This window comes from Misgurnus anguillicaudatus, chromosome 22 (genome assembly GCF_027580225.2).
Source record: "Misgurnus anguillicaudatus chromosome 22, ASM2758022v2, whole genome shotgun sequence".
In the NCBI taxonomy this organism is placed as follows: domain Eukaryota; kingdom Metazoa; phylum Chordata; class Actinopteri; order Cypriniformes; family Cobitidae; genus Misgurnus; species Misgurnus anguillicaudatus.
Genome location: NC_073358.2, coordinates 33,976,877 through 33,988,015, shown reverse-complemented (window position 1 = coordinate 33,988,015; position 11,139 = coordinate 33,976,877). Strand labels below are relative to the sequence as shown.

At 36.2% G+C, this 11,139-nt stretch overlaps 2 protein-coding genes across 2 annotated transcripts in view; both read left to right on the top strand.

Moving 5' to 3' along the window:
* The first annotated feature begins 229 nt into the window (after positions 1-229).
* Positions 230-6,021, top strand: f11r.1 (F11 receptor, tandem duplicate 1). The gene is made up of 9 exons (XM_073860567.1): positions 230-464; positions 1,608-1,667; positions 2,492-2,608; positions 2,700-2,840; positions 2,952-3,154; positions 3,346-3,445; positions 3,650-3,757; positions 3,854-4,411; positions 4,916-6,021. Exons 1-8 carry the CDS (start codon positions 422-424, stop codon positions 3,868-3,870), a joined length of 789 nt encoding a protein of 262 aa, XP_073716668.1. The 5' UTR covers positions 230-421; the 3' UTR covers positions 3,871-4,411; positions 4,916-6,021.
* Positions 6,022-7,676: 1,655 nt separating this feature from the next.
* Positions 7,677-11,139, top strand: part of ubash3ba (ubiquitin associated and SH3 domain containing Ba) — a 34,779-nt gene continuing 31,316 nt past the window's right edge. The window contains exon 1 of the mRNA XM_073860564.1: positions 7,677-8,236. Coding sequence (XP_073716665.1) covers positions 8,109-8,236 — 128 coding nt within the window. The 5' untranslated portion in view covers positions 7,677-8,108. The remainder of the gene's footprint in view (positions 8,237-11,139) is intronic.

Here is an 11,139-nt window from a genome sequence, read left to right as displayed (position 1 = left end):
GTCAAAATAGGAGGAATATGCTACTTTCTGTTCTGTTTTTTTTTTTTTGTTCTTTTTTGCCGCTTTTGGTTCTGCTTATCCTCGCAGAGCCATCAGCAGCCGACATCCAGAATTATGCAGTAGAACGTACCGGCCTGTTTATTTTTTTGCCGAACCTGCGCTTACTTTCGCTACGTCATGTAGTGGGAGGGTCAAGTTTTACATATCCAACCAATCACACACACATTAGAACAGGTAACAGAGTATCACACGGAAGGGCGTTTAGTTTCAGGCATAAATGCTATCTTGAGGTGTGACGTTGTTTCTCAGGGCCTAGCAAATACACAACTTTCAAAGTTTTTAAAACGTAATACATTACCAAGTGTTTCTTAAAGAGGACCACGTTCGTCTAATTAAGTGTCTTTCACCTGTTGGAACGGATATGTTGACCTTCGCCTTTGTGTTCCTCTCTCTTGTAGCAACAGGTAAGATTTTGTGTTTTCAACGTGAAGTTCGGACGTTGTGTTTATATAACTTATTGTTTTTTATCTTGTATTTGCTAAGTTCTTTACCAGTGTCTTTTATTAATAATCAACAGCTAGCCTGAACTTAGTAGGTTAGTTTGGTAAATGGCTGATCTTTGTTGGCTTTTTAAAAATATTTTTATTTACTGTTGCTTATTGGAAGAATTTACACTTCAACTTTAAGTGTAATACAGGAATCGAATAGTATGTGGTTGTACATATTATCTACATTTCATTTGTGCATTTTTACTTGGTAACGATTCGTTATTTTGAATCGGTTCTGCTGCTAACAACACTTTAGAGTAACGATTTGGGTCTTTGAATCCATTCACCCCTGAACCTTAAAAATAATCAATAATGCGAAACATAGTTTCCCAACGCATAGTTTATATGCTAAGTTGCAATATATACTCTGTTTTTACTATACAATGAATGTTTTAGGACCGAAGTAGCCCTATGTTGTATGTTATTGTGAGACATTTCACGGCTCGATGGTATATCACCTGGGGAACCTGTTTTTCCACATTTGCCCATCCCCCATTCGAAACCCGAGCGCAACATGCAACCAGGAAACATCATTAATCACAGTTTAAGGAGGTTAAACTGTGGTATTATTGTTATCAAAAATACAACACTCTCAGTCATATAGGCTGTGAAATAATTATTATATGGGTCAGTTATTCATGGCGCCCACAGCAGTCAGGTGACGAGTGTCATTTAACGTTAGAGTATTTGAGTATCCTGTTTGCTTATCTGTCATCCTCAAGTTTCAGTATGTTTTCACATTCCAGTGCATTCCACGTAGACTATTTTGGTTAACATATGGAATATTACCAAAACAACACATGTCACATGTTGACAACATATGTGGGTTAGTCAACACAATGAACAAATGTTTCTTGTACTCACTCTCAATCTGTTATATATAAAAAAATAAGCCTCTACGTTTGTGTGGATGCTAAAACAAAACTTGCTCTCTGCAGCAACAGATGCAATGTTACACACTTAATACCTTAATACGATTGGTAGATTTTGTTAAAAATTCCCTTTAGTAGATATCAGATCTCATCTAATTGATTTGAATGTGTTTTTTTCTGTCTACAGGCTTGCATGCTTTTTCGATTGATGTTGTTAATCCTGCTCTGAAGGTGAAAGAGAATGAAGGCAAGTTGTTCTTCCTTTTTTCTGTAATTTGTGTAGTTGTTAAAGGGACACTCCACTTTTTTGGAAAAAGCTCATTTTCCAGCTCCCCTAGAGTTAAACAATTGATTTTTAGTTTTGGAATCAATTCAGCTAATCTCCGGGTCTGGCGCTTGCACTTTTAGCATAGCTTAGCACAATTAATTGAATCTGATTAGACCATTAGCATTGGGCTAAAAAAATTACCAAAGAGATTCAAATTTTTCCTATTTAAAACTTGACTCTTCTGTAGTTACATTGTGTACTAAGACCGACGTAAAATTAAAGTTGTGATTGACAGATGTGGCTAGGAACTATACTCTCAAACTAGCGTAATAATCAAGGACTTTGCTGATGTAACATGGCTGCAGCAGGCGTAGTGATATAACGCCTTGCCCGAAAATAGTCTCCTTGGTTACTTTTAATGCCAGGGGACTATTTTCGGGCACTGCGTAATATCACTATGCATGAGTAGCAGCCATGTTACAGCAGCTAAGTCCTTGATTATTAAGCTATGCTAAAAGTGAAATGCATGCTCGGAGATCATCTGAATGGATTCCAAAACAGTAAGAATCAAATGTTTAACTCTAGGGGAGCTGGAAAAAAAGCATATTTTAAAAAAAAGTGTAATGTCCCTTTAAGAAAACAAAGGTACACCTTGAGGTAGCGGTTTTAATATTGCAACAGTGAGCCTGTTTGTATTGGCTTGCCTAAAGTTGTGTCTGCCTGTTTTCTATAATCAGTTTTTTCTGTGAAAAACCACACAATCACACGTTTTATTCAACCGAGTAATTTTGTGTTTATTTCAGGAGTGGACATGAAGTGTATATACTCTGCTGACTTTGGAGCATCACCCAGAGTAGAATGGAAATTTAAAGATGTCAAAGGCTCTCAGGGATTCATCTTCTTCGATGGCAAGCCAACTGGTATGAATTAAAATGTCCACCTGTATTTAGCTCTAGTTTATTGTCGTATCTCAGCATTGACATTTAACACACATCTTTTTCTTTTCATCAGGTCCATATGCAGACCGTATCACTGTGTACAATCAAGGACTGCGGTTTAACAAGGTGACACGAGCAGACACGGGAGACTATGACTGTGAGGTGCTTGGCAGTGACAATTATGCTGAGAAGACCATCAAGCTCACAGTCCTTGGTAACTTTAAATCATGAAAATAGTTGCTTCCCAGTTAGCATTTGATGCTTAGAATGGGTCTAATGGTTTTGCATAATTAATGCATTATTAAATTCCCACCGTCATCTACAGTGCCTCCTGGCAAGCCTATAGCCAGAATTCCTCCTTCAGTGACAACCGGAAGTAATGCCCTCTTGACCTGCTTCGACGTTGTCGGCTCCCCCCCATCCACCTATAAGTGGTACAAAAACGACGCTCCTCTTCCTGACGATCCAAGCAAGTTTCCCGCATTTAGAAACCTCACATACAAGATGAACACTTTCAATGGCAACCTGGTGAGTGTTCATTCACAACATCACTAAAAGTGATATTTAAAGTGTCCATTTTGGAATGTAATTTCTATTTGAAACAAATTATTAAAACAGTTATGTGCATTCAGTGAACAACTGTAATAAATTTGAATGGCTTTCTTTATTTTTGTTACTTGTTGTCAGATTAACATATTTTGTTTTGTGGGTCTGATCAGGAGTTCCAGAGTGTGTCTAAGATGGATATTGGCTCGTATTACTGTGAAGCTGGAAATAGCGAAGGCACTCAGAGAAGTGAAACAGTGCAGATGGATGTCCGTAAGTAACATTGTCATCTAATTCGCTAGCAGTTACACACTGTTACTATTGCACGAATTCAGAAAGGTCACAGATCTTCAGATGATCTGGATACAAATAAATACGTTTTCTGTTCTTTACCCAAATCCAAAATGTTAGTAACGCTGATAGTCACCTGTCTAACAGATGTTGTAATTGAGTTTTTGTTATTTTTATATATGCTAGGTGATGTAAATGTTGGCGGCATCGTTGCGGGGGTCATTGTGGCTTTGCTGGCAGTAGGGTTGCTTCTGTTTGGACTCTGGTATGCTAATAAAAAGGGATTTCTACCAAGTAAGTTTCATAATGTGCATGTGTATTCAAAAATGTATCAATACTAAATAAAAAGTGACTTGACTAAATTATGATTTTTTTTCATATTCTCCACAGAAGTGAATGATGGGTAAGAGATTTTGTCTATTTGGCACACATTATCAGAATTTGGCTATTCCAATAATTTATGTGATGAGAAATCTTTAAAGGAACAGTTTGTAGGATTGTGGCCAAAACTGGTACTACAATCACAAAACTTGTGGCTAAAACTGGTACTGCAACCACACAACTAGTGGCCAATACACAATATGACAACATAAACATCAGTTGAGGGCTGCAACTCCACTTTTTAAATGACAATATCCTGGCCGGACCACTGTTGTCAGTGATATAAGTATTTGAAATGAAAATTATTTCTGAATGTCTAGTGACATATCAGGGCCATTTTATGATTAATTGATATAAATTTCTTACATAGTGTTCCTTTAAATTACAAAAAACATTCTGCTGGTTATAAAATACATTTTTTAAATACAAATTTTTGTAACCAAATTTTTTTATTATAATATTATTATGTTTATGAAATGTATACAATTTATATAAATTCTCTCTTACAGAAAGCCGAAAACAGCTTTGTATACACCGCCTAGGACAGAAGATGTGGATGCTGGAGATGTAAGAACAACTAAAAATTGCCTATATACACACATACATGTAAACCCACCCACACACGCGTATATAGCAGTATATAATATGCTATCTGCTTGTTAAGTCATGACACAAGGAATACTGTTTCCGGGTCTAAGCCTTCATTTCAATAGAGTATACTATTTAAACAGCCATTTATGAGCAATATTTATATTACACATTTCCTTGTCCATGGGTCTGTGTCTGGTCAACTCAGATTTTGTTATAAAAATTAGGATTGGGTGTTTTGCATTATGGTACGGGTGTTTATTATTACTATTTTTTGTTATTTCCGTTGGATCAGTTGGACCCGGAAGTGGTGCATGACGTCAGAATTAACAAGCAGATAGAATAAATACTCCATAGCTGATGAACAATGTCAAAAGAAAATGTGCTGCATGTGTACTTTTCTAATCATGCATTCTATTCTAAAACCAGAATACCGTTTATAATTTTTTAAATGGTTAACCATTTGATATATATCTCTTTCAGGGGGAATTCAGACAGAAATCATCATTTGTGGTGTAGCCTTTACTGCTTCATAGAAAACATAAAGATTCATTGCTTAGATCAAGTTTTCTATTTAAAGGGATAGTTCACCATGAAAGTCTTCATTTACTCACTCTTGTTTTAAACCTGCACGAGTTTCTTTCTTCTGTTGGAGACGACAGAAGATATTTTAATAAATGATGGTAGCCACACAGTTACCCATTGACTTTCATAGTTGGGAAAAAAATAAACTCATACAGGATTAGAACAACATAAGTTTGAGTAAATGATGACAGAATTTTCATTATTGAGTGAACTGTCCCTTTAAGTTAAGTGGAGTCAGGATATCTGGATATGCTTTCAATAACTGGATGTGCTTTCCTGTGCTGCTTACTGCACTAGTTGACCTAAAAACATATTTAAAAGTTTTAACCAAGAAGTAAATGTGTGTAAACTTGTAGATTTTGTTTGTTTCATGTAGCTAAATCCTATATCCCTGTTGTGCAGAATTCAAAAGAGAAGTGATTAGGATAATTGATTGAAGTATGATTAATCTGTACAAAATAACTCTAAAGGGCCCGTTAATAATGCTGTTTGTTCTTATGACATACTGTTCAGTGATGTGTTTGGCAGTAAGTATGCCCTTACACTGCAATGAATTGAGATTTTAAAACCAATAGGGAAAAGAAGGTATTGCAAATATTCTCCATTTAGAAAATAACCTCACTTCCCTTTCATATAAAGATGTGCTGTACATTGTATCATTTAAATTTTTGTCATTTATTGTTTGTTTACTCAACTGGCAATATTTTCATGATTTGCTTTTGTGTGTGTATATTTTTTAAAATGTTTTATACATAATTCTTGAATGTAAATAGATTCTCTCTTTTTTTAAATGGGATTTTAGAAAAAGTTTTACATTAAACTTTACTGACCAGATAGGCTTCTTTAAATTTCTCTCCTGAGAACAAATTTGTGACATTGATAGATTTTTTTCTTCCTGTTTGATTGTAGTTTTATTGTATGATGTGAGCATTTTATTTCAATAAATTAATTTGCTTTCAACAGAATGAAAATTACTGAGTACAAATAAAGCAGGATAAATCATGTTGAATTCTCTCTTTATCAGGCCCCAATTAGAATCCACATGCATCGAAAGCCATTTAGATTTGGAAAACCTATCCATCATTCACAATGTTATACATCCTTAAATTGTCTCCAACATAAATGTATATGAAATATAAATATTATGACAATTGTATTATACTTTCATGTCCCAGTAAGAGTGTGGTTCAAGATGGTCAAATTCAACACATAACATCTAGATCAATATCTAAAAACAATTTAAATCAAATTTAGATGATAATTAATGTGAATTTATCATACAAATTTGATATTTTACAGGCAAGCTAATGGTGTGGAGGAATTGAGTGGTAAACAGGTACAGAAGTATTTCATATCTCCCAAAACACAACATTAATGTATAGATGGGAAGAAACCAAAAAATATATATTATTTGTATCATTAAAATGTAGATTTTTTTTTAATCACTCTTTTAATTTCTGGTGTCATTTTTACCCCCAAGGAACTCTAACGTATACAGGAAAATAGGGGCTTATGAGGGTTAAGACAGCTCAAACATGCATTTTAGTTTGGGACTAGGAAAAGCCCTGTCCAGGAAACCGCCCCTTCTTGTTGGATAACTTGTATTACATAACAATGATGCTACGAAGAGACAAAAAGGGCTTTTAGCATTAATCTGGGGCTAAGAGGACAGCAATGGTATGATACCCAGAATGAAGAGGAGCCTTAAGAGTGATGAATAAGCTTCCTTGGAGCAACACCACACAAATAACAAAAGCTTATAATAGCAAACAGTACCATAATAATCTGTTCATGTATGGCATCATGTTTTTAAAAGCATGCTACAACTTCTAGATTGTCTCTAAACATAACAATAAAATTCCAGAAAATATTACTTAAGCTCATGACTTAATCATGAATAAATATTGCTCAATATAAGCATGCATTTCAAATTATTTCTTAAAGTGACAGTACATCCATAGAAAATGTTCTTAATATGACCACTAGGAGACAGTATAGGACAGTAAACTTTTTCACAGAGTAGAGACTTATGTAGAGTTTCATGTAACATAATAAGCCGTTATAACAGGGTTCATCACCTTATTTACTCATTTCAACTTTACAGTTTTCTCTATGAAATTTTAAATACAAACATCATAAAACCATTTTTAAACAGGTCAAATGTGTGATACTTTTCAAAAACCGAATAAATATTTAGCACAAATTCAGTGGTTCTAATACCTTAATAAAACGTACGATGACATAACTTTTTAAAACGCATTTTTCTTTTTTTAGTGTATATGTTTTATATAATTTAATATCAACAAAAGCATAACAGTACATTTAGCATGCTTTACAACGCAACGTGAACTACCAAAAAGATAAGAGAGAAAGATGGAGAAGAATATAGCAAAAATGGGAAAGAGAATTCAAAACGCATCTACCTGTTTAGTTACATAAAGTACGTCCATCTGAACGCGTATGTTCGACTTCATATGCAGCGCTGCGTAACTTAGGTATATGGATGCGCAGACAGATCGGCGCATGACATCAAATTATCGCGAGAGTTTTGAAAGTACAGCGCATCTGCTCAACGCCACCGCCCAAAAGCTCCTGAGTGAGGCGGGGCCAGGCGAGCGCCGTCTCCTGACAGGCTGATTTCACCTTCAGTCAAGTCCCATTCATAAATAAGTCATTTCGAGGAGGAACCGATGTAATGAGTATTGACAGATTTCGCTCGTTACAACATTTTCTCCCATACGTTTAGTCGCGACAAGCTCACGCGCACAGTATTTCTTCCCGTGACAGCGAAAGCGACGGTGGCCGATACGCGGAGCAAATGAGACTGACTTCCGATCGCTGACCCCTTTCCTCAACCCCAACTGTAATGACATGAGCGCTCCAGCAGGAAGCTCAAATCATTCTGTGTTTAGAAACATTGTAGCCAAGGCTTGTTTTTGTCCGTCCGTGGGGCTAATGGAGGATTTCTGAATCGTTATTTATTAGACTGAAGTGTTTGATTTGATGATTTGATGCTGTGTATCGAGTCCGTCCTTTTGGGCGCATCAAAGTAAGCGAATCGCTGTTGTGAAGCCAAATGGAAAGCTGAACGATGGCAGCAAAAGACGACCTATATGCCAAAGTAGCTCCACGGATGCAGAGGCAGAACCGGCCGGGGACTGTCAAACATGGAAATAGCCTGGACGTGTTGCTGTCAATGGGCTTCCCCAAAACCAGGGCGTAAGTACAAGAGTTGAATTTCTTCAAGCGCTCGTTAGAGTCGGATCACGGGGGCTTGGGCATCACACAGCTGTAATCACATCTGTAGACTACGTGAAGTACAAGAACAAGAAAACGTCATTGTTGTTAATATAAGAAATACACAAAATTATTGAATTAATACTAGTGCATGTTAACCGTGGTAATGGCGTCGATCTGGATGTGTTATTGATTAATGTGTTGATGTGGGAAATTGATCTTTAAATAATGAGTGAGTTTAAAGTTGTTTGTTCCTCTTGACTTATTAAGCTATTTTTAATACTCAACATAGCATAGATAGGTAAGGTGTATCTGTTCAGCTCCACTGGAGCCAGTCGCGTGTTTCTGTGCCGCCAGCTTTTCCTCCTTCAGCTGGTGAGGCTGGCACCGGGCGCGAGGCACCACTACGAGGTCCAATCATAACTGTCAGTCGCATCTATGGCTGCTCTCTGTTATATCAGAGTTATTTTACAGCCATGGCACTTTACTGAGCAACCCCTGTGCATTATACGACTGGGAAATCGTTATATTTAATCTTTTGACAGTATTTAACAAAAAACTAGGCAAGGGCATGGGTTCAATTCCCAGTAAACACATATATCAGTATACTACTGATACTACAGTATAAAATAAATGCTGGGTTGTCAACCTGTGATTGGGTGAAATATGGGCTAACCCCAAATGATGGGTTTAAATTAACCTGCGTGGGCTTGTTTGTTCTTATTATTGAGTCAGATACGGAAATTTTATTCAATTTTAATCAACTGTTGGGTTTGCCCATATTTTATTCAACCATTGCCTGGAACAGCGAAACATTTTTAGGGCTGAAAAATCTTGAAGAAATTTGAGATATGCAATAGAATAATGCTTTAAAAATGCATATTAAAAACCCTGATTATGTAACCATCATAAATGTTTCACATACCTGGAAAAACAAAGCATCACTCTCTCTGTTTCGCAAGTCTCTCTGCTATATGCGTCAACCTTTTCGAAGCAATAAAATCATTTAGTTATTCCAAGCCATTGTGATATATTGATAAATCTTGCAGCCTTAACTAATACAATTGCTTAAATGCACTCAAAGTCACTTGGGAGAAAGCGTCTGCCAAATGCATAAATGTTAAAGTTTATTCAGTTTGCAATTAAGCTTTTGTGAGATTTTGGGTATAGGTAAAGTCGCCAGGGCTGAACATGTGTCCTTTCCATCACTTTATTTATTACTTTTAAGGAGCACTACTGGAGAAGAGTACCTCCAGCCAACCATGAAGGCAGCATTAGGTTGCCATCAGTGAGGAGCTAGATACACATTCATCAGAATGACTCTTCATCTCTGCCTCTTTAAACCACACTTTTTCTCTCTCTCCACTTTCCTCACTCATATCTTTAATTTTAGTTTGGTTTAATCCGGCAGCTTCCATAATCTGCATGGAATCCTCTGCTGTTTTACTTTGTTTTACTGCTGAGATTGGGATTGTACAGGCCAAATGTTGCTGTTCACATATAATCTAACAAGGATGATGAGCAAAGATGTCCGTCTTCCTGTGTGGGGGATTTTGTCCAATCTCAATAACTGAAGCAGATTAAGGCTTTCTGCATATAAACATCAAAGATGCCAAACAGCATCCTTGACATTAAAATGTATAAAATCTGACCAAACACTCATTTGCTGATGTATCAGTGGTATGCACTTCTAATGGTATGTTTCCTAGACTTCTGTTTAGTCCTTCTATTTTGGACAACATACATCAGACAACATGCATATGTCCTTAAAGGTTACGTTCTTGCTGATCCCATTTTTCAAACTAGAGCATAAATAATAAATGCAAAATGATAAAGCTAAAAGTTTACTGCCAGGTTATATTTTTTCTTTAACAGAAGCCCCCTTTCAAAGCCTACAGAGAATGACCAGTTTGGACTACAGCCCTCTACTTCCCGGTTGAATGATGTCATAATAAAAGGAATACACAGGAATACGTTGGTCGCCAGCTTTGGCTCAAACGGCTAAACTGCTGTCGAATCACAACACACTAAACAAACTACACAATCAGAACTCATTATGTATTTCTGAAAGAGGGACTTCATAGATCAAATATAACACACGATATATTGCGCACTGTAAACACAATCAAAGCTTCAAAAACACAGAAAGAACGGACCTTTAAAATATCGTATGCTGTTAATAAAGTTAGAAGACTATGCCGAAATTTGGATCAGAACTTAAATATCTGTATGTTAGTTTTGAGAATTTTTTTTGCACTTGCAGTGCTCTGTGCCCAACGAGGAAAGACGTTTATATCTTATCTATAAAAGACATCATCGTTTTAGATGTTGCCATGTGACAGTGTGTTTGCTAGATGAGAGTTAGATGGTAGTTTGTGTTGTGTGGAACAGGTATTATTGTAACCCTTACTAACATCTGCTAACGGACAATTCAGTACATTACCTTTTTTTCAAACTAACACACATAGATTTTGGGTAAAAACAAAAAGGTATGGGGTATAAGGATAACAGGTTTATTTATAATGCAGTTTCATTTGTTTAATATGTAGCTCAATGATACAATTTGCCAATAAAAGGACAATTTTAACTTCGTCGAATCAATTTGAGGCATGCTTGTTTCCACATTGGTATGCCCATTACGATTATTACATAACTAGTTTATTCTTTGGGGTGAGGTTGAGTATTTGTATTGTGTACTGACCGATGTTACATTAATTGAGGGTAACATTTATTCTGGTTGTGTTCATGTTGTGATTCTTTGGTGTGACATATTTAAAAAATTTTGACTGTATGAAGTGTAACTGTGTGATATAAAAGTCATGTAACTATCAATTAGGGCTACACGATTAATCGGAAAAAGAATCACGGTCTCGATTCATACAAAA

Coding starts and splice junctions, on each gene's coding strand:
- f11r.1 (XM_073860567.1), top strand. CDS start 422: ATGTTGACCTTCGCCTTTGTGTTCCTCTCTCTTGTAGCAACAG. Junction 465..1,607: donor CCTCTCTCTTGTAGCAACAG/GTAAGATTTTGT, acceptor TTCTGTCTACAG/GCTTGCATGCTTTTTCGATT. Junction 3,446..3,649: donor AACAGTGCAGATGGATGTCC/GTAAGTAACATT, acceptor TATATATGCTAG/GTGATGTAAATGTTGGCGGC.